Source organism: Pistacia vera, unplaced genomic scaffold (genome assembly GCF_008641045.1).
Source record: "Pistacia vera cultivar Batoury unplaced genomic scaffold, PisVer_v2 Contig106, whole genome shotgun sequence".
Taxonomy (NCBI): domain Eukaryota; kingdom Viridiplantae; phylum Streptophyta; class Magnoliopsida; order Sapindales; family Anacardiaceae; genus Pistacia; species Pistacia vera.
The window spans coordinates 222,903-245,610 of NW_022195093.1; the positions used below are offsets into that span (position 1 = coordinate 222,903).

Genomic DNA, 22,708 nt, shown 5'->3' on the forward strand with positions numbered 1-22,708 from the left:
AATCATATATATTATATATATATATATATATATATTATATATATATATAATATCCAAATAATTTATATTATATAATAACGTTTTCGTAATATTTTCCGTACATAAAATCGATCTGCCTCAAAAAAACAATGATAATAATCTTCAGGTTCTATTAATCTAACATTTCAATACACTTATTATATATTATCATGATAATTAAGCTTCGATCAAACTGATTATGAGAGTGTTTGTCTAAGCTTATAAGCTGATCAAACTAATTTATAAGTTCTAAAATTAAGCTGACATGTTTGTTTATGACTTTTTTTAGCTTATAAGTTGAACTTATAAGTAAAAAAAAAATAAGTTGGGGGGAGGTATTTTTTTTTTGGCTTATAAACACTCTACTTATAAGTTAGTTTGACCAAGTATATTACTATATTATCCTTATTTAATTTTAAAATTCCATAATATATCCTTGTTTAATGTAGTACCTTTTTTAGTCATTTTATAATAAAATGTACTTATAAGCCACATTTTACCAAACACGTCAACTACTTATCAGTCACTTATAAGTAATTTAACCAAACACGTAAATGCTTAAAATTTCAAATGCTTATAAGCTAAAATTAGTTTATAAGTACTTGTTGCTTATAAGTTAATTTTCATAAGCTCAGACAAACATCCTCTATATTGTTTAAGTTGATAATGTAGATAACTGTTATCAAATTTGAATTTCAATAGCAGATAATTCAAATTAATTAATGTCACTATCTCGAGCAACGAGTCCTTATTCCCTCTATTATCGTGTCACAAAACCTTCCCTAATGACCTCATTACTTTTTAATACAATCAATTGAAAATTAATTAATATGATTAAACAAGTTTATGTGACATAATTAAACATAACACATTATTGCAGCTTTAGAGTCTGTGTAAGAAGGGAACTCTTTCCCACTATTTGGAATTTCTAGACAAATAATTTAATTAATTAATATTATTAGAAGGACAAAAAAGAATGGTTTGTTTTCATCAAATGGATAAAAATATGATGGCTATAGTAAGTAACCACGGGAGCAGAAAGCATGATTATGGTGTCTAACTTAAATATAATTAAGCACTTTTTACATGGGTTTAATCGCCTTCAAAAGTGCTTTTTTTTTTTTTTTTTAATAAACAAAATTAAACACATTTCCAGGTTCATTACTCAATAATTAATCTTTGCTTACGTCGATCCTAAGCATGCTTCCTCTATTCAGTTAATTTTATAAAACATTTCGAGGTTCATTACTCCATAATTTGTTCTATATCGACTGTTTCTTGAAGACAGTTCAAATATACAAACATAGTATATTTACATGCCGCATTTCTATTTAATGATTGTTGTTACGAAAATCTATAATAACCAGAGGTACCCAATCGACCAAGACAGAATTGCACAAGATGTGTGAGTGATTTTAAATAATCAGTTCAGAGTGGGTTAAAAAATCCACAACAAGTTAGATAAGAGGTTTTTCAAGTGGTTTGACAGGGTGAAACTAAGCCTATGTCCACTGTTATTTTATTATTTGAACCTGAATTACTTACAAATTGAGTTTAAGAGGAGAACCGAAATAGCGAGCTTTCTTTGCTTCACTAAGTAAGTTATTTGCTTTAAGTGTATTTTTCCCGGGCTTTTACAAGGTTGTGTTGTCTAAAATAAGGTTGATGCCTCCCTTTTATACATGTTGTCTATTAGTAGTAATTAAGAGTTGATAGATTACAGTTGAGACTATTTGCATAATTCTCAATAATGATTAGCTTAGGGACTGATAAGCTTATTAGTTAAGTCATCTGTTGTGGGATCGACACGTGGGCGATCCTAGTCGGTCGATCTTAGAGTAATCTATAGACAGATGGCACAAATCTGACTATAGGAAAAGCATGTACAGCAACGATCAATAATATGTTTTTGTTATTAATACATAGTAACTTCAATATTGTTTCATTTATTATATTTGGAATCGTAAAATAGTATTTTACACATGATGTAGATGCCTTTTCGTCTGTAGAAATTTAGAAGCATGCTTTGGAGTGAGGATGTCGAGAATTTTATAAACAAATTACCATGCTTCTGAGAGAGATAAATTAAATTAACTTTAACCCATCACCCCCTATTCGAGTATGTTTAGAGCAGGCTCTGTACGGTTTCTATTAAAAAATTAATTAATATCATATATGGACACAAATGAAGCATAAAGCCATAAACTAATGCTCAGCATCATCCTCCCCTTTAGCACCTGTGTATTATGCTCAATTAAATTAATAAATATATATTTATCTATGGAAAATCCAACTCAATTAAATATTGCGATTAACCAATTCAAATGGTATTAAGTTGAATTATATATATATATATATATTTTTTTTTTTTTTTTGACTAGATTGTCCGGGCCAACTTACACGCACCTCAACTAATCTCTAGAGCTATTGAACACCCTACAAACCCAGTGTTCCAAGGTAAGTCACAAATGTGTCCAATATGGTTTGAATCCAAAAAGTCAATGAAATGAACAAATTTTCTTGTCCGTCAAGCCAACCCTTAACCCCAAGTTGAAATTTCATGACACCACTTCATGGTTTTGAATCAACAAACACTTTATTATTAGAGTTAGCTACTATTTCCCATCCAAATAATGGTTTAATGACACTTTCTTACCTACATACTTTTAAAATATCATTTTACTATTCAAATTTATTTGTCGACGGCCAACAGAGAGTAAACTCGGTCTAAGTCATTGGGGTTTTTGAAAAGGAGATGCTGATGAGTTGTTTGATGGTTGAAAATTGGATTTTGGTGGTTGAGATTAATCGAAATTTGACTTAGGAGGGCTGCCTGCGCAAACCCTAATTGCTCAACTGTTGGCAATTAACGAGGCCGACAGGAGTAGGATTTGAAGAGTTTTGGTGAGTGATGATTAGAGAAAAGAATAGTGATGGTGTGTGGTCACAACGATGCCATAATTGAAAACAAAATATAAATTTGAATAATAAAATGATATTTTAAAAACTTGTAGGTGAAAAAGTGTCATTAAGCCATTATTTAGGTGGAAAAAAGTCGTTTACTCTTCTTATTATTGCTCTTTTGTTTTAATCCTTTATATGTTTTTTTTTTTCTTTTAAGGATCTAGATAGGAATAGCATTGTTTCTAATTAGGTATATGTGCAACTTAATTCTATGTGTAATTGATCTCATCAAAATGAATGATTGTATTAATTAATATAAACTTTCTAAAGATCATTATAACCTTAATTCGAGGTATGATAAGATGAAAAAGGAGAAGCATACGTCTCTAAATTATCAAAACCCTAATTGATGATGGTCCAATAATATATAAATCGTGAGTGAAAACACAATGACACACCTATATTTTTGTGCTTCAAAACCCTGACGGATTCAGTTTCAGTCTCCAAATAAACCATCATAAACCCTTTTCAAAAGTCTCTTATTACCACCACCATCATCATAAAAAAATAAAAAAATAAAAATTCCAGTAAAACAGTCTCACTCCATTCATCACTCAACAACAAGACAAACCATTTCGCCAGGTGGTCTACACACGTCCTAAATTTTCACCATCACCATCTGTCACTCACTCTTTTGCCTTGTTTACCGGGCGCTTCTCTGTTTTACTTTCTTCCCCATACTTCAATGCAGGCTCACCCTACTCCCATTTTCCCGAGAAAGAGAGAGAGAAAAACTGAAAAAGTCAGAGTAAAAAAACAGCAAAAGGAGTGTTACTGTTACTGTTTGGAAGCATGTAAGACAAAGACAAAGCAAAGGTGGAAAATTTTATATTCCATAGAAGCTAGTAAAAAAGTGGGCATATTTTGTCTAGAAAGGTGACGGGAAAATAAATATTTGGTCCCTAAAGTTTGGCTTATTACCTTTAGTCTCATAAAATGTTTTTGTAAAAGTTTTAGTCCTTGTCATAATGTCATTAGGGAAATTTAGGGACTAAAAGGTTGATTATAGATTCTACAAGACTAAAAATTAGACTAAAACTTCAGGGACCAAATTGTTATTATCTCAGTGAGGGGGGTGAGGTTACTGACAAGTTACCGGCTGCAGGCAGGTGTCGGGTGGGAGTGAGGTGAGAACGCCGCACTAGACTGCCAAGGCAGAATGCACGCGAGGTGACCGGTTACGGGGACAACAGGTGAAGACAAAAAAGCGTTGCCATTTTCTTGCTCTATTGACTGTTTTTGTGGGCTGGTCTGGTTGATACCACACATTCACCTCGATTTGGGCCCACACTGCACGCCCTCTCCTTAAAAGAAAACCCTAACTCACTCTCCTTTGTGGAATGTGAATTTCAATTTTTTTCTGTTTTTTTTTTAAATTTGTTGCAATTACCAAAAACCCCAACTCTTTTTGACTTGTACTTTTGATTATAGTAATTAATTAGTTTTAGATGATTTTGATGGATGGTTTTGAAAAGGAAAGCATGTTTTTTTCGATATTTACTATTAGTGGACAAAAATGCTTCTTTCTTCTTGTTCTTCCCAACTTCCAAGTTTTTTTCTTTTCCCTATGTATGTATTATTCTACATATTATAATTGTTTATACTTGATAAAACTTTTCATATACTTGACAATGTCATAATTTATAGATAAATATAGAGTTTATGTGCAAGATATTGTATTTTTTTACACAAGTTTTGATGCTATTTTCAACCCTTCATTTAAGTGTTTGAATAGTTGAAATCATATGTTTATGTATTAATGCATATTAAGTGTGTAATTGTGTTATCTCAATTATTTAAATTGTTTTTTTATCAATTAAAATGTCTTAATATGTATTAATAATAATATTTTTTTTTTTATGACCAAGGGTGTTCAGACCAGCTTACATGCATCTCAACTAATCTTCAGGGCAACTAATCCCCCAAAAATGTCTTAATAATTACAATAATAAAGTTTTTTATATATATAAATGGGGGTGTCCAAACCAGTTTACGTGTACCTTAACTAATCATTCGGAACCTTGAAACTATCTGTCTGATAAGAACTCCGGTGGCTACCCTTATTAGCAACCGAGTAGGGATTCGAATTTAAGACCTTTTGAATAATACACCTAAGAGTTTTTATCAAACCACTCGGTCATCTAGAGATAGTTAATCACATTAATCCATATTACAAAGTTTAATTAACTCTATCATTTACTAATCTCATTAATCCATTTTGTAATTCACAAATTGTATCAATCGTTAGAAGAGAAAATATCAAATTATTTAATTAGGTCAAATGAAGTATGGCTTAAGTAAATTAATTCCTGATATCAATTAAGTGCTAAATAAGATTAAAATTGTGTATTTATCTCATAGAAAACACTTAATGCATATTTATATATTGCACCAAACATTATCGAGAATAAATTGACTTAAACTAAATAAATTACTAAATAATTAATTTTGTAAAATTCATAGCTATCATACCACTTTACAAAAATATTAACCTAAAAAATTAATTAAAATTGGTTTTTAAAATCTGATAGGGTTTTAGAATAGATAACAAATTCCTTCTGTACATTTCTCACGCGCGCTGAGAGAGTACAGTATTAATCTTAATTATGATTTTATTATTATTGAAAGCGGGTTGGTCCAAGCCACCGGCATCCTTTAAATAGTCGTTACCACAAGTTTCTTCTCCCGCTACAAACGAACACTTCCCAGAACCCTAAACCCCGAAACCAGTGAAACTATCCACCAAAATCTTCTAAGTCTTAACCCTTTGATCGAACCAATTGACCAGCCAAAACGGGTCTACCGTTGTGGATGCTCGGGTTGGGTGCGGATCGGTTACGAGCCGATATGAATCGTTTGCTAGCATTACTCTTCCATCAGGTTATCATCCATCTTGTTCAATTTCTTCGTTAAAGATATAATGTATAGTTTGTTTTTTTTTTTTTTTTTACGATACTGATAATGTTTATTCTGTTTTATGATTTTTTTTTTTTCTTAGGGAGTGTTAGACGAGCAATTCTTGCAACTCCAGCAACTTCAAGATGAGAGCTCCCCAAACTTTGTATCTGAAGTTGTCAACATTTACTTTCATGAGTCTGAAAAGCTCTTGAGAAATCTCAGATCAATATTGTAAATATCTTCTTCTTCTACTCTTGCGTAAACTGTAATGATATGAACAGTTGTTGAATGGTTAACTTTTGATAAGCACTTTTTCAAGTGTGTGTTTGGTTTAATGATAAAGAATTAATGCGATGGTGGGATGGGACAGGATGGATAAAGAGTTCTCGGACTACAAGAAAATGGGAATTCATTTGAATCAGATGATGGGTAGCAGCTCTAGCATAGGTGCAAAAAGAGTCAGAAACGTTTGTGTTGCGTTTCGAGCCGCTTCTGAACACAACAACCGTGCTGGGTATTTCCCCCTTTCCTTCTCTATTCTCGCGCTCTTTCTCACACATGCACTCTCCTTCCTTCCTTTTTCTGTTTATAAAAAACATTTTTAACTGGAGACCACAGAGCACAAATGGAGTTTAATTTAATAAATTAAAGTGGCAAGCCTTTTCTTAATTGATAATCCACGTGAAACATCAGATTGCTGCATTATTTTTCTTTTCAAGAAGTAATTTGAATGTTGAGATGATAGAAATTTTCGGATATTCAGGTGTCTGAGAGCATTGGAGCTGCTGGAACACGAGTACTGTTACTTAAAGAACAAATTACACGAACTGTTTCAGGTATATACCCAGAAGCTTTATGCATTTCTTTTTGAACTTTTTGTCTTTAAAAAAGTATACTGTATATATATAAATTAATGAACACTAACAGTATAGTTGGTAATTACTTTATGTCACACACAGATAGAGCAACAGAGAATACTGGCAGCTGGAGTTAGATATCCAATGCATTTGTAAAACAACAAAGCCATAAATGGGTTATTGGGTTCCACTTTCTTCCAGGTTTTTGCAAGTCATTGGCATGGCAGCTGGAGTGTCTTTATTAATAATAATATTGTAGAGTTATTTTTTTTTTCTTTTTTCTTTTTTAAGATTTGAACAAGGTTGGTTGGTTGTAACATTAAATGCAAAATCATGAATTCTACTGATTCTAATGGAGGTTAATTTGGTAGCTCTGAATCCTCTGATTATGATATATTCAGCTTTAATTTATCCATGAAATAACACTGACGATACTGTAACATTGAAACAAAGCATCAATATCAATCAGTCAAGTAATTAAAGCTGATCAAGAGGGAAAAAACAAAAAAGTTTTGATGGTGATTGACAGGATGGATTGCTCAAATTCAAACACTTTAAATGGATTTACTATCTCAAATTTCTGTGACACCTGAGTTTCACTGTAACTTTCACCCTTTTTACTGTCTTTTAATTAACTCTCAGTTTCACTTTTCTTTCTTCTGAGAGTTTACTGTTTCTGGAATTTGTACACATTTTTTCCGCTTGTTTTCAGTCCAAGATCAGTTTCAGTGTCAAAGATATACTCAAATAGAGTTGAACTTTGGGGCTAAAAGAGAATTCTTTGGTACTGAATGAAACATTTCCCTTTATTTCAGTATCTATCGTATATTACTTCAGCTTCTCATTATGTACACAGTACATAGATGGTAATTAATGGTTCCAATTATATTTTCTTATTTCGTTCGAAGAGTTGACATTTTCATATTCTCATAAACTAAGAATTTTATGTCGATTGCAAATGAAACAGGACCCTACAGTGAATTTAAAACGCCAAAAGTTATAAACAATTGAATCAAAAATTTTATGTAACATTTTTTGAGTAAAAACAGAAAAAAGAACAGAAGAAAAAGAAAGGTATTTTGGAATACCTCATTTGGATCACCACAACAGGCAATGTGAAGGGTGTGATTATATATATATATATGTACCAGCCCTCGAGTGTTGAACCCGGGACCGACCAACCTGATGCTAAAAGCATTCACACCACCGAGTCAACAGAAGGCTGGTAGCCAGAGTCTTCATAACTTTTTGTTTTGATCGTGCATTCTGTTTATTTGGTATTTAATTGGTACAGTTAATACAAATATTGCCCAACCATTCAATCTTATTTATTATAAATCTATTAAATTGGCTTTTTATAATAATTTATCCATTTATTTGATGACACGTTGCTTTGTATAAATGTTTTGTATTCGCACTTTACACGTGTAATATTATTTTTATATATAATTAGTGTCTTGAGATGTAAGAGCCACAGACAAATATATGAGTTTAATTGAACCCACTCAACTTGTTAAAAAAATTAAAAAAATCTTTATGTTTTATGAAATTTTGGCCGGATTTAAATTCATGTTGACCCCACAAAAATGAATTATTAATTAACTTTTTTCTCTTCTTCGTTTCCTCTCATATCCTCTCATATTATCTTTTTAATTTGGTTGGATACTCAAGAAATACTACTCATTTTGATTATAAGGTAAGATGATTTTTTTTTTTTTTAACTTAAAATTCTTTTCTTTTAGTTTTGTTAATTAACGAAAGATCATGAGTTATGAGTTTTTATTAAGTTTAATTAATGAGTTTGAAATTTGAAGATTAAATTTCTAGATTTTGATTTCTTTTGCTTGTTGATATATGAGTTAATTAATTGTTGTTTTAAGTTGGGTTTGATAAATTTTGGTTAATTTTGAATGGTTTAAACTTTAAAGAATTGATGAAATCTTAACGTTATAGAGATTTGGTTTAATTTTGACATATTGATTAATTGCTTAATAATTAAAGTTGGATTTGATGAGTTTCATTTCATAGGTTTATAAGTTGAATTTTATTGGGTTAATATAAATTATTTGAAAAGCCTAAGTTATAAGACTTGAAGCTTTGATACATGTTTTGACCCTATTGACTAAAAATCTTGACTACGTCGATGTATTTTAATAAGTAGAATTATGAAAATGTTACTGCTCATCAAATCCGAGAAACCCAACTCCAATGATCCAATCCATTACTTCAAAAATAGGTTATCAAGTGATTTGCAGGCCTAATAATTTGCCTGATGTTTTGTTCCAAGTAATTTAATAATACCTAATTTTAACCATAAAGGATTGACATTTCGATCAAGAAGATTTGCTTACTTAATTGAGTTTTTAGATTCAAATCTTGAGGTTTTTTATCATTTTGTGACTTACTTGGTTTTTTAGACTTGTAGCATGTTCAATAAACTCTAGAGATTAGTTAAGATGCATACAAACTAGCCGGTACACTTCAGTTACCAAAAAAAATACCTAATTTTAATTTAGTAAAAAATTATTACGACCAATATTAAACTGGTTGGGCCTCTTCGTAACAACTAAACTGGCCCATGGAGCATGGCCCGATTGTCCGCATAAATCTGTATTCCCATCCTCTCCCTATTCTGTTCATGAATAAAAATTAAATGGATAGGTCCCAAATTATTATTTCTTGAATTAGTAACTAAAAAGTGCTTCGTGAAATTATTTTAAAAATTATTAATTTTTAAGATATTACGAGATAATATTATATTTCAAATAGATTTTAACAAGTGACTTGGGCCAAATTTGGGATTATCCAGCTCTTTTGATAATAGCTTATAGTACTGTTATTAAAAATAATCAAACTTTAAATTAGAAATTATAACATAATAATTAAAAAATAAATGGCAGGCAAAGGTATGTACCGACAATCTAGAGTAATACNGTTTTGTATTCGCACTTTACACGTGTAATATTATTTTTATATATAATTAGTGTCTTGAGATGTAAGAGTCAAAGACAAATATACGAGTTTAATTGAACCCACTCAACCTGTTAAAAAAATTAAAAAAATCTTTATGTTTTATGAAATTTTGACCGGATTTAAATTCATGTTGACCCCACAAAAATGAATTATTAATTAACTTTTTTCTCTTCTTCGTTTCCTCTCATATCCTCTCATATTATCTTTTTTATTTGGTTGGATATTCAAGAAAGAATACTCATTTTGATTATAAGGTAAGATGATTTTTTTTTTTTTTACTTAAAATTCTTTTCTTTTAGCTTTGTTAATTAACGAAAGATCATGAGTTATGAGTTTTTATTAAGATTAATTAATGAGTTTGAAATTTGAAGATTAAATTTCTAGATTTTGATTTGTTTTGATTGTTGATATATGAGTTAATTAATTGTTTTTTTAAGTTGGGTGATAAATTTTGGTTAATTTTAAATGGTTTAAACTTTAAAGAATTGATGAAATCCTAAAGTTATAGAGATTTGGAGATTTGGTTTAATTTTGACATATTGATTAATTGTTTAATAATTAAAGTTGGATTTGATGAGTTTCATTTCATGGGTTTATAAGTTAAATTCTATTGGGTTAGTATAAATTGTTTGAAAAACCTAAGTTATAAGACTTAAAGCTTTGATAGATGTTTTGACCCTATTGACTAAAAATCTTGACTACCTCAAGATTACTCGATATATTTTAATAAGTAGAATTATGAAAATGTTACTGCCTATCAAATCTGAGAAACTCAACTCCAATGATCCAATCCATTACTTCAAAAATAAGTTTGACGATAATTAATAATAATAATTAATCTACTTATCACTCGTCTTATTATTTAAACAGAAGGAGGAGTTGAGAGCGAGGGTGTTTGTTTTAGTGTTTTAAAAATTAAGAATGAATGAGGTTAAAAGTGAAATTAAAATAAATAAGGTATGATTAGGAGTAGAGGTTATCAAGTGATTTGCAGGCCTAATAATTTGCCTGATTTTTTGTTCCAAGTAACTTAATAATACACAATTTTAACCCTAAAAGGTTACCTTTCAGTCAAAGAGGTATGCTTATTTAATTGAGTTTTTAGATTCAAACCTTGAGGTCTCTTATCATTTTATAATTTACTTAGTTCTTTAGACTTGTAACGTGTTCAATAAACTTCAGAGATTAGTTGAGATGCATACAAACTAGCCCGGATACTCCGGTTATCAAAAAAATAAAAATAAAAACAAATAATACCTAATTTTAATTTAGTAAAATTTTATTACGACCAATATTAAACTGGTTAGGCCTCTTCGTAACAACTAAACTGGCCCATGGACCATGGCCCGATTGTCCTCATAAATCTGTATTCCCATCCTCTCCCTATTCTGTTCATGAATAAAAATTAAATGGATAGGTCCCAAATTATTATTTCTTGAATTAGTAACTAAAAAGTGCTTCGTAAAATTATTTTAAAAATTACTAATTTTTAAGATATTACGAGATAATATTATATTTCAAATAGATTTTAACAAGTGACTTGGGCCAAATTTGGGATTATCCAGCTCTTTTGACAATAGCTTATAGTACTGTTATTAAAAATAATCAAACTTTAAATTAGAAATTATAACATAATAATTAAAAAATAAATGGCAGGCAAAGGTATGTACCGACAATCTAGAGTAATACGAAACCAAACAAGTAAACAAACACAAATATCAAACTAGTAAAGAGAAAGAAAAACACGCGCGATTTACTTTAGTTTACCTAATTAACAGGTTACGTCCATCAGAATCAATATTATTAAAATATTTCCTCACCTCTTTCGTTACAATAAATGTATTTGCCCTATGATTTGTTATCATACTCATACAAAAGAAAAATAAGTTTATATACTAGATTTAAAGAGTGAAACCTAATATTACAAGGATCTACTTCCTTAAACTCAAACCCAATTAGGAATTAATTACTTAAAGAAATCTTATATCAAGACCCTCGAATGCATCTACCTCGCCTCTTATTGTTGAAGTGGTCGACAACTCCAACATCTGTTGTGCATCTCACATTACCGTATGCAACATTACATTACAATCTTACATGTGACAATTTTTTTGAGCTTCCAAAGTAAAATGATGCATCTAATGTTAAAATCAAAAAAGGATCATTCACTTCGCCTAACCAAGAATCTCTTTTCGAAGCTGAACAAGCACCTGTTAGAATCTGGCTGCTACAAATGGCAATGGCAACAACATATAATAATATATAGCTTCAATTTTTGAAAGCCATCCTTTGCTTCTGAAGCTCACTCGGCAACTTCACATCAGTCGCCAAACCAATGGCTTGCAGAAATCTCACCGCATACCAAGTCATATCCACTTGCCACCATTCCAGGCCATGTCGAGCTGAAAACTCAAACGCATGGTGGTTGTTGTGCCAGCCTTCTCCAAATGCAAGCAACGCCACCCACCTAAATAAACATATCAAAATAACTAGAGAATCACATAAGTGGGTTGCTGAGGAAAGTTGTATAAATTATTACCAGTTGTTCCTGGACAAATCTCCAGTGTTCCATGCTTGCTTTCCCCATACATGGCAAGCTGAGTTCACAAACCAAGTGATGTGGTACACCCACACAATCCTCACACCCTGCAAATGCCGACACATTGATGCATAAGCTTTCTACAAAACTCACTTTCAAATGAATTTCGCACTCTTGCCTCATGGTTCCATGTTATCTTGAGAACAAAGGGATACCCTTGTGCTCACGTTTAAAATGGATAAGACTTTCAACTAGTATTGGTTTCAAACTTCCATCTGATGACATGTGACTAGCTTAATATGTGGCTCTATTTTTTCTTCACTATTTTGTGAAAGAATGAAAACACCCATTTGACATACAAGAGGAAGGCCCTCTTCCTTGAATGTTAGCCATAGGGATGGGCACAGGCCAGGCCGGGCCGGGCACCCCTGTCTCCTGGCCCAGCCCGAGAGCCCAAGGGGATTCTCCGAGTTCTGAATCTCTTCCATTCTTTTCCCTGTTCATCTTTACCACTATTGGTAGATTAATTTTAAAAATATCTTAATTAAAATTGTAATAAGAAATACGAAATATTGAATATATAAACAAGTAAATATTTTCTAAATTAATATCAACTTTTCAAAGCTCTATCATTTCAGGAAAGGGAAAATAATTAATTATGGTGAATTAATTAAGCAATGGAGGCAAAACAAATATAGTTGTGGTGGAATACTTATTCTACGCAAGGAAAAAAATATTATTAAGGTGGAAAGAAAAAGTAATACAGTAAATAGTTTTAATAGATAGATTTAAAAATAATAATTAAGTAGGATGTTTTTAAAAGAATTAAGTAATATATATATATATATCCCGGCCCGTCCCCAAGGTCGGAGGATGTCATTGGGCCTGGGCCCATCCCGACCCCGGACAATTTCAGGGAATCCCCGCCCTGTTCGGGCCGGGTCCTCAACGGGGTGGGAAAAATGCCCATCCCTAGTAGCCAGTGAATTCAAGGGAGAAGGCCCACACAGTTGAATCACTGCTCACATTTTAGACTACTAAACCCAATTAACGTCACAACCATTTGATTTCTTCCCATTAATAACTATTGGAAGATGTAAGGTTAGGGAAGGGGTAACTTTATCTCCTAAAGCTTTACCAATTCTCTCATGGGACATAATGATGATTAAAAGATCAAATTGAGTATGAAACAGAGCCTGTAAAAGAGAAGCTTTCTTACCATTCCCCACACAATGAAGGGAAAGCCTCCCAATGCATATAGCAAAACTCCAACTGCAATTGGATGAAGAATATATGAGCTTCTCAGAAATCTGTAGAAAGGCTGCTTCTCTAAGTCCCCAACATTGCTTGGTCCTCCACACTGCAAATGCACCAGTTAAATAAACCACGAAAAAACAAAAAATGATTATTTAGTATGTGGGAGAATAATTCTTACTCTTTCCATCACAGAATTGGTATCAACCAGCCAACTCATGTGACTAAACCAAAACCCTTCAAGGGGGCTGTGAGGATCTCTTTCTGAATCACAAAACTGGTGATGATACCTATGTGTGCTCACCCAATCAATTGGGTTCCCCTGAAACCATCAAAAAGCATGCACTTTTAGGCCAAGAATCAATCACAAAACCAAATAAAAAATCCTTCTTTTTCTTTCAATAACCACCCACCTGAAGGGCTTGAACTCCACAATAAGCAAACAGGTACTCGAGCCATTTGGGTAACTTAAAACTTCTATGAGAAAGATTCCTATGAAATGAAAGAGTGATACCCAGAAGTCCAGTGACAACATAGAGTCCAAAAGCAACCCAAAAAGCACTCCAAGTAAAATGAAATGGTGCAAAAACACTCAGCAAATGCATTGCCAAAACAACACCAGCAGTGCTTATATCTAATGAGTTCCAATTCCTCCCAAAAAAGACTCTTCTTTTCCTCTTTACCACCACATCTGATAACAAAATTCTCCCCCAACTTCTCACTTCTGACTCTGGCTCTGGCTCTGGCTCTGGCTCTGGCTCTGTTGCTTCTACTGAAGCTGCATTGACAATTGCGAACAACTTCCTTTTGTTAGAACTATGAACACAAGGTACAGAACTGGTGTATATTTTCTTGCTTTTTAAATTAGAATGGCTTAAATTTAGTGCTTTAGTATTGTTCTGAGACTTTTTTCCAAGACAAAGAGGTGAAAAGATGAAAAATTTAGGCTTTGTAGATGACGTTGTGATCAAAGCCATGGAAAGAGAGAGAGGCTCCCCTTTCTCTGTGGGTATTTTTTATTAGGCAAAGAAGCGGTTTTTGGTGGGCTTTTTATATGCGTGTGATGAGGGGTTTGTGAAATATAAGAGAGTTTTGAATTTTGTGGTGTTGTCCAAGTGTCATATCTACGGTGTCAAAACTTGTGGATTATAGCGAGAGATAGATAAGGCGGCGTGGGGTTCTTTTCATTAGAAGTTATGTTCAGATTTCATGAATTAAAAATCCAGATATTTTTGCTTCAAAAGATAAGCTTTCTTTTGGCCTTTTTATAACCTTAATTTTGTATAGATATTTTTGCCACATTTTGTGTATGTGGTTGCTTATCCTTTTTATATAACCTCCTTCTACCTTTCTCCACTATAACCTTTTTTGCCCACTTCTTTCTTGTGCTGCAACTGTCTCTCTCTTGGAAGTTAAAGCAGCACTAAAAGTGTAATCAATGGCTGCAACAACTGGGTCAATCTTTACGTCTTCAACACAATTCTTTTCAAGCGCGAGGTCGGTTTCTTGTAGTAATGGAACTAGCCCATCTATTTCAAGCACACTTGGTGAGTCTCTTTAACACTTGTCTTTTTGATAGTTTCTTTAGTTTCTGGTTGTTTGTGGGGCTTCTGCTAATGGATAGACTAGTTGATTTTTTTATCCTGACTGATACTCTGTAAATTCTGTTATACAGGAGATTAAACATGTCTTCTGTTGTAATTTAACTTGAAATTTTGGGATTTCAGTTGTTGGGTTTTGATAAATTGGGTTCCTTATTACTCTAAATTTCTGGTAATAGGGACTTTCTTCTACCTGTGATAATAAGATTCAGGTGAATGATTTTCCAGTAATAATGATTTGTATTAAAGGATACAGACTAAATGGATTGTGGAAACACTTCGAGAATCTATGATTTTGATTAAAAGTCAAATTTCTATGGAAGACCCTTGTGGTTCTGAACTTTGGATAAGGTCATCAAATTTTGCTGATTGGAGTTTACACAATTGTCTGATGAGTAAATGTAATTATACATGCAATTTATCGTGTCGTGATGAGATTCAAGACCTAAGTCGTGAACGGTAATGAGTTAATCAAGTTTTCCAGCTAAGAAAATCTGATTTTGTGATGTTTAAGTCTTGTGCTATGGATGTAAAAGAAAGAAGGTTGTTCTTAATAGAAAGTATAATCTGAAAATAGTGACGACTTTATATCTGAAGACTTAAAATGCATAACAATTGAATTTTTTTCTGAAGCAGGTAGTAGTTTTACTGGTGCTTCTTTGCGGAGGAGTCCTTCAAAGAAGAAGAAATCAGTCAAGATTAGTGGAAAAGTGAGTGCTGCAGCAACCATTGCGACCGCTCCCTCTGAAGAAATTAAAGAGTATGAGTTCACCTTCAATGTTTAGTTTTTCATTATTTGATTTGATTAGTTGTTGCAGATCATCTCTGAAAATTTGTTTCATATCCTAAGATTCTATGTACACCATTGAACTTGATTGCTTTGCTTGTTATTTGTATACTTCTCGCTTTAGGTATACACGTCCTAGCTGGGCGATGTTTGAACTCGGGAGGGCTCCTGTATATTGGAAAACCATGAATGGCCTTCCTCCTATGGCTGTAAGTTTGGCAATGCTCCTGACTCTGAATTTTATNCTGGCTCTGTTGCTTCTACTGAAGCTGCATTGACAATTGCGAACAACTTCCTTTTGTTAGAACTATGAACACAAGGTACAGAACTGGTGTATATTTTCTTGCTTTTTAAATTAGAATGGCTTAAATTTACTGCTTTAGTATTGTTCTGAGACTTTTTTGCTAGACAAAGAGGTGAAAAGATGAAAGATTTAGGCTTTGTAGATGACGTTGTGATCAAAGCCATGGAAAGAGAGAGAGGCTCCCCTTTCTCTGTGGGTGTTTTTTATTAGGCAAAGAAAACGGTTTTTGGTGGGCTTTTTATATGCGTGTGATGAGGGGTTTGTGAAATATAAGAGAGTTTTGAATTTTGTGGTGTTGTCAAAGTGTCATATCTACGGTGTCAAAACTTGTGGATTATAGCGAGAGATAGATAAGGCGGCGTGGGGTTCTTTTCAATAGAAGTTGTGTTCAGATTTCATGAATTAAAAATCCAGATATTTTTGCTTCAAAAGATGAGCTTTCTTTTGGCCTTTTTCTTACCTTAATTTTGTATAGATATTTTTGCCACATTTTGTGTATGTGGTTGCTTATCCTTTTTATATAACCTCCTCCTACCTTTCTCCACTATAACCTTTTTTGCCCACTTCTTTCTTGTGCTGCAACTGTCTCTCTCTTGGAAGTTAAAGCAGCACTAAAAGTGTAATCAATGGCTGCAACAACTGGGTCAATCTTTACGTCTTCAACACAATTCTTTTCAAGCGCGAGGTCGGTTTCTTGTAGTAATGGAACTAGCCCATCTATTTCAAGCACACTTGGTGAGTCTCTTTAACACTTGTCTTTTTGATAGTTTCTTTAGTTTCTGGTTGTTTGTGGGGCTTCTGCTAATGGATAGACTAGTTGATTTTTTTATCCTGACTGATACTCTGTAAATTCTGTTATACAGGAGATTAAACATGTCTTCTGTTGTAATTTAACTTGAAATTTTGGGATTTCAGTTGTTGGGTTTTGATAAATTGGGTTCCTTATTACTCTAAATTTCTGGTAATAGGGACTTTCTTCTACCTGTGATAATAAGATTCAGGTGAATGATTTTCCAGTAATAATGATTTGTATTAAAGGATACAGACTAAATGGATTGTGGAAACACTTCGAGAATCTATGATTTTGATTAAAAGTCAAATTTCTATGGAAGACCCTTGTGGTTCTGAACTTTGGATAAGGTCATCAAATTTTGCTGATTGGAGTTTACACAATTGTCTGATGAGTAAATGTAATTATACATGCAATTTATCGTGTCGTGATGAGATTCAAGACCTAAGTCGTGAACGGTAATGAGTTAATCAAGTTTTCCAGCTAAGAAAATCTGATTTTGTGATGTTTAAGTCTTGTGCTATGGATGTAAAAGAAAGAAGGTTGTTCTTAATAGAAAGTATAATCTGAAAATAGTGACGACTTTATATCTGAAGACTTAAAATGCATAACAATTGAATTTTTTTCTGAAGCAGGTAGTAGTTTTACTGGTGCTTCTTTGCGGAGGAGTCCTTCAAAGAAGAAGAAATCAGTCAAGATTAGTGGAAAAGTGAGTGCTGCAGCAACCATTGCGACCGCTCCCTCTGAAGAAATTAAAGAGTATGAGTTCACCTTCAATGTTTAGTTTTTCATTATTTGATTTGATTAGTTGTTGCAGATCATCTCTGAAAATTTGTTTCATATCCTAAGATTCTATGTACACCATTGAACTTGATTGCTTTGCTTGTTATTTGTATACTTCTCGCTTTAGGTATACACGTCCTAGCTGGGCGATGTTTGAACTCGGGAGGGCTCCTGTATATTGGAAAACCATGAATGGCCTTCCTCCTATGGCTGTAAGTTTGGCAATGCTCCTGACTCTGAATTTTATTTTATTTTACATTTTGCTATTCAAATTATAATGCCTTCCAAACGTCTAACAGGGAGAGAAGTTGAAGCTTTTCTACAATCCCAAAGCAACTAAACTTACTCCAAATGAGGATTTCGGAATTGGTTTTAATGGTAATTTCTACACTGTGCTGTTAAATTAATCCAAATAATTTTGTTTTCTGCAGAATTTTGAGGTACAAATTTGGTCAATGCAAAATAGAAATAGTATTGTTGCTCAGAAATTCGCTCATTAGTTCACTAAAAATTTATACATTTTGTTCCATCACAATGAAAGCTCAACCTATGGCTCTCGCTTTTGAGCTGCCATCGGAATAGAATACCAGCTCCGGCTGTAGTATTTATTGTGTCATATAATATGTTTCAACCTTTACAATGGAATGATGCATTGAGCAAGGTGATTTCTCTGATAGCTGAGCTAATATTTTGGTAGCTCCATAGCTGAATGAGTTGGCTCATTTGGTATTTTAGACAGTCTTTTTCCTTTTTCTTTATTTAGGTAAGACGTTTTAGAGCATAATGTCTTCTGGTAAATGCCCTTTGTGATGAGAGTTGTTAATTTATATTTTTCAAAAACTTTCATATAAGTTTCACTCACACATACAACTACTGCAAACTGAGAAATATATGATCAGATGATGTGCAGTGCAATATAGATAGATAAGTTATTTATAATTTTCATCATCTTGTAAGTATTTGATTACCATTATTCTGGGTAGAGGCATGGTTTAAGTGGCAATTTTAGTGTTCTGACTCCATTACTTGCTACACAGTACACATTGCTTTGCAGAATACCATTCTGAGCTCATCCTTGTTGACTCAATTTGTTGTTTATACCTTTCCCAGGAGGTTTCAATCAGCCCATTATGTGCGGCGGTGAACCTAGGGCAATGCTTAGGAAAACTCGCGGCAAGAATGACTCCCCATTCTATACCATCCAAATATGCATACCAAAGCATGGTTGGTGCCACTCCACAAAATTCTTTTCCTTCCTTGCATGTTTTTGTTTCTCATGATTGATTTTTTTTTTTTCATTTTTGCAGCTATGAACGTGATCTTCTCATTCACGAACGGAGCTGATTGGGATGGTCCTTACAGAATACAATTTGAAGTTCCTAAAGCTTGGAGAAATAAACCAATTGATTTTTTCAATCAGGTAATAAGAAACACATGATGCTGTTTGAAGAAAGTAAAAGCAAATCAAGACATTCTAAACTAGCAGCTAGTATGGACAAGAAAAAATGAAATGAAATGGATCTTTTATGTGGCAGGGTCTGGCAGATGAGTTGAGTAAAGAAGGTGCCTGTGACAAAGCAATTTTTCCGGACACAGACATTGTGGTCGATAGATGTGCCATAATTGCTAATTTGAGTGTTGAAGGGGTAAGAGTATTTTCATCTCAACATCATTTATAGTGCATAATTTAGTAAATCTTATGACCGGAAAATCATTGCAGGGTGATCGATGCGATCTGAATCTCGTTCCAGGATGCATGGATACAAGCTCTCCCCTTTATGACCCACTTGCCAATGTAGATGATGGATCCTGCCTGATTGATAGCGATTTAGAGGACTAATTTCACCCTATCTATACCCTCTCAATTAGTTATATAGCAGCTTATACATTTACAAAGTCACAGATATCTTCACTAAAATTGCGGATTGCAGTTCAGGTATATATCCAAGCTTGGTTCAGCTCTGTTTTTGTAAATTCTTCAAATATATAATGGTTTAAGGTGTATTGAGCAAGAAACTATCCCTAGTTTAATAAAAAAGAAATAATCAGATATTTTGTATGAAAAAGGGAAATTCAAAATCCGACTTCATGCTTTCAATATTACATTGAACAGACTTTAATGGTAAAAAACATGAGGGTTCCACTTCTTAGTACTCATATTTAAGTCGTTTAAAATGACCCAGAGACAGAAATCAAATCAATTAAAGATGGTATTAAATGTGGCGTCAAATCTTTATTTCTGTGCCTAACAATTTTAGCTCTTTAATTCACATGGACCCCCAAAAATTGAGGCGTAGGTCAAGATGAATGAAGAAAATGACGTATTGGGTACTTTTGATTGTATTTATTCTATATTTTCATCTTTAAAATAATGTTATTTATTTTATTTTAACAAATTTTTAACTTTTTACTATAACGTGTATTGACACTTCTTTTAGTTGAATATAGGCACATGTTAGTAAAAAATAACTCACGTTAACAGTGTTTAAGTTGATGGTTTTTGGTTTTTTTTTACTGATTCGTAAATCCAAAATCACTTTTGAGATTACTGCTGAACTCCCTAAAACCTCTTCTATAAAACTCATACTTTCACTTATCAACTTCATTCACCGTTTTTAACCACTTCTAACTATCATTAATGATGCTAGTTTAAGAGTCATAATGTAGAATAAATGCTGATATGTATCAACTTGACTTTGAGATTATTGCTAAATAATTTAGGTGGGAATATGTCATTTACTCCAAAGAATAAAGATTTTATACGACATGGACCCATTAATGGCTGCAGACAGATCATAATAGAAGAAATTCTTGGTCTAAACAAACAATAATTGATATCATAAAAAGGGTCATGAAATTCAATGAAACAACAAAAGCAGATATATATAATAATTTAAAATTTTCATTCTCTGTTGTTTGGAAAGATATTCTGCATGGTATTTAAAATAAATATCTACAAGAACGGATATTAACAGCAAAGACAAGAACAAATTAATTTTAACAGCAAAGGTATCTTACAAAAAAAAAATCCCAACCCGTACTTGATCTCCATGGCCCCCATCTTTATAACTCCCTAGTGTTATTGACATTTGTTTTGTTTAATTTAGGGAAGCCTCTTTAGTAGCAATTAGTGATTTTCTTTTGGCGTCTTCATACTTTCCAGCAAGAGAATCGAATAAAATTCCGGCACCAACACCAACAGCCAAATCTATTGTATAATGGCCCCTTGTGCCCAGTAACCTTATAACTTGAAGAACATTTAGAATATCAAAAATCCATGCCAGTTCCCGTCGTTGCATTCGTCGCATATCTAATGATGCAATCACTGATCCGGCTACATGCCCTGAGAAAAATAGGAAAAATGATACATTCCCTACCGGAAAGTCCACGCCGGAGCCCAGAAATCCCTGAGATTGATGAACAACAACAAGTAGACTCAGTCAATAACATTAGTGGCATTGAATTTTCTACTCCATGCAAGTCTAATATGGAAAAAACAGTAGCTCCCACGTCTTAATGTGTTGGAAACTTTCCCCCAAGGACTATCTTTTCGTTGAATTTTCTTTTCAACCAAACAAGTTTATGATATTACACAGGAAATATTTTTATCCCACCTTCATTTTTTATGGGTTTTCATAATTTTTTCTAGGTATATTCGATTAAATTTCATTCACTTCCAAATAATAAACAAATAAAAAATGGAAAAAAAAATCAAGAAGGAATTGTTTTTGAACAAATTTGTTGTTTATTAATCATGATTAAATAAATGGGAAGTTAAAAGGATTATGGAAGAAAAAATAAATTAAAAAGGTCCGGAAAATAAAGAAGTTAAAAAAATTACGCAAAGGTTAATTTTGGAATTAAATAAAATATATTTAAATTTAATTAATTTTGGGCTTGAAAGGAGTTTAGGTTAGGGTTTAATAACACTACTCAATTTAAAAATATTTACAAACATGAAGTAAAATAGTTACGCGGACCCAAAATATATAATAAAGCCCATGGTATAATAATATTTTTGAGATTTGAAGCCTTAAAAAACATGTATATATTACATAAGATTAGTCAAACCCTAAAATCAAAAGCAAGCGACCGAATTTCCGTACATAAAGACAGGAGAACGACATCTTTCCACCCAAAGTTTGGCGAAACGACACTTATTCATCATTCGTTAGATTCAATTATGTTTTTCTTTAATATTTTATTAAAAATACAAGAATACCCTTAGATATTTAACATTATAAATTTTTTATTATTTTTTAATTAACCAAAAAGTCAAAAAAAATAAATAAATAATTAACCTCACCTAAAAAGTTACAAAATTGTTTAAAATTAAATTACCTAAATATTTATTTATTTATTTATTTATAATGTCATCAATATCCCATCATTATTATTCAATAATCTACTAAATTTATAATGTTTTTCATTTTCACTAATTAACATAGAAAATCAATATTTCTAATTAATTAAATAAATAAAGGGAAAAATACATCTTTACACTTCAACTTCAACTAATAAATAATCGAATAAAGATTTTAACTTAACTAAATTTTAATTTATAATAAACTAATTAATAAATAAACTATTTAAAAGTATTTTCGTTTTTTCAGTTAAATATTAATAGAAAACACTAACAGAACATGACAAAGGGTGGGAAAGAGTCATTTTAAAACTTGTTGGGTGGGAATGTGTCGTTTCACCAAACCTTGGGTGGGAAAATGTCGTTCTCCCCATGAAGATGAGTACAGCTATAGTTATAAGGATGAGTTAATGAGAAGGGAGAGAGAGTAACCTGCGGCAGAGGAAGCTGAGTTGAGTAACCAAGAATGCCACGGCAAGTGAACATGAATAGTGCTGATATCGTGGCCCTTGGTCTTCCTTCTATCAACCAACACCATAAAATATATGTCGTTTGCATCCCCACAAACACCTATTTA

At 32.5% G+C, this 22,708-nt stretch overlaps 4 protein-coding genes across 5 annotated transcripts; 2 read left to right on the top strand and 2 right to left on the bottom strand.

Annotated features, from left to right (window-relative positions):
- The first annotated feature begins 5,699 nt into the window (after positions 1-5,699).
- LOC116129313 (pseudo histidine-containing phosphotransfer protein 6) lies at positions 5,700-6,964 on the top strand. Its single transcript, XM_031415067.1, has 5 exons — positions 5,700-5,862; positions 5,981-6,111; positions 6,251-6,394; positions 6,644-6,716; positions 6,840-6,964. The coding sequence occupies exons 1-5, from the start codon at positions 5,794-5,796 to the stop codon at positions 6,891-6,893; spliced, it is 471 nt and encodes a 156-aa protein (XP_031270927.1). The 5' UTR covers positions 5,700-5,793; the 3' UTR covers positions 6,894-6,964.
- Positions 6,965-11,729: 4,765 nt separating this feature from the next.
- On the bottom strand, positions 11,730-14,480 carry LOC116129461 (palmitoyl-monogalactosyldiacylglycerol delta-7 desaturase, chloroplastic-like). The gene is made up of 5 exons (XM_031415203.1): positions 13,917-14,480; positions 13,685-13,825; positions 13,469-13,609; positions 12,250-12,356; positions 11,730-12,177 (listed from the first exon to the last, which is right to left on the bottom strand). Exons 1-5 carry the CDS (start codon positions 14,478-14,480, stop codon positions 11,979-11,981), a joined length of 1,152 nt encoding a protein of 383 aa, XP_031271063.1. The 3' UTR covers positions 11,730-11,978.
- Positions 14,481-14,846: 366 nt separating this feature from the next.
- Positions 14,847-19,742, top strand: LOC116129369. 2 transcript variants are annotated; one of them, XM_031415123.1, is made up of 8 exons: positions 14,847-15,050; positions 15,741-15,864; positions 16,016-16,100; positions 18,068-18,146; positions 18,879-18,992; positions 19,076-19,188; positions 19,304-19,414; positions 19,489-19,742. In XM_031415123.1, exons 1-8 carry the CDS (start codon positions 14,942-14,944, stop codon positions 19,606-19,608), a joined length of 855 nt encoding a protein of 284 aa, XP_031270983.1. In that variant the 5' UTR covers positions 14,847-14,941; the 3' UTR covers positions 19,609-19,742. The 2 variants fall into 2 exon arrangements, with proteins under 2 accessions (XP_031270983.1, XP_031270976.1); XM_031415116.1 differs by lacking the exons at positions 14,847-15,050; positions 15,741-15,864; positions 16,016-16,100 and adding exons at positions 16,703-16,930; positions 17,621-17,744; positions 17,896-17,980.
- Positions 19,743-20,798: 1,056 nt separating this feature from the next.
- On the bottom strand, positions 20,799-22,700 carry LOC116130330 (phosphatidylcholine:diacylglycerol cholinephosphotransferase 1-like). The gene is made up of 2 exons (XM_031416080.1): positions 22,564-22,700; positions 20,799-21,175 (listed from the first exon to the last, which is right to left on the bottom strand). The coding sequence occupies exons 1-2, from the start codon at positions 22,687-22,689 to the stop codon at positions 20,867-20,869; spliced, it is 435 nt and encodes a 144-aa protein (XP_031271940.1). The 5' UTR covers positions 22,690-22,700; the 3' UTR covers positions 20,799-20,866.
- Between the last annotated feature and the right edge of the window lie 8 nt (positions 22,701-22,708).

Excerpts from the sequence above, each read along its gene's own strand:
- LOC116129313 (XM_031415067.1), top strand. The coding sequence starts at position 5,794 with ATGCTCGGGTTGGGTGCGGATCGGTTACGAGCCGATATGAATCGTTTG. Across the intron at positions 6,112-6,250 it reads AGAAATCTCAGATCAATATT|GATGGATAAAGAGTTCTCGG; the intron begins GTAAATATCTTC and ends GGGATGGGACAG. Across the intron at positions 6,717-6,839 it reads AATTACACGAACTGTTTCAG|ATAGAGCAACAGAGAATACT; the intron begins GTATATACCCAG and ends TGTCACACACAG.
- LOC116130330 (XM_031416080.1), bottom strand. The coding sequence starts at position 22,689 with ATGCAAACGACATATATTTTATGGTGTTGGTTGATAGAAGGAAGACCA. Across the intron at positions 21,176-22,563 it reads CTCAGCTTCCTCTGCCGCAG|GGATTTCTGGGCTCCGGCGT; the intron begins GTTACTCTCTCT and ends CATCAATCTCAG.
- LOC116129461 (XM_031415203.1), bottom strand. The coding sequence starts at position 14,480 with ATGGCTTTGATCACAACGTCATCTACAAAGCCTAAATTTTTCATCTTT. Across the intron at positions 13,610-13,684 it reads CCAATTCTGTGATGGAAAGA|TGTGGAGGACCAAGCAATGT; the intron begins GTAAGAATTATT and ends GTGCATTTGCAG. Across the intron at positions 12,178-12,249 it reads GATTTGTCCAGGAACAACTG|GTGGGTGGCGTTGCTTGCAT; the intron begins GTAATAATTTAT and ends ATGTTTATTTAG.
- LOC116129369 (XM_031415123.1), top strand. The coding sequence starts at position 14,942 with ATGGCTGCAACAACTGGGTCAATCTTTACGTCTTCAACACAATTCTTT. Across the intron at positions 15,865-16,015 it reads CCCTCTGAAGAAATTAAAGA|GTATACACGTCCTAGCTGGG; the intron begins GTATGAGTTCAC and ends TTCTCGCTTTAG. Across the intron at positions 18,147-18,878 it reads TTTCGGAATTGGTTTTAATG|GAGGTTTCAATCAGCCCATT; the intron begins GTAATTTCTACA and ends TACCTTTCCCAG.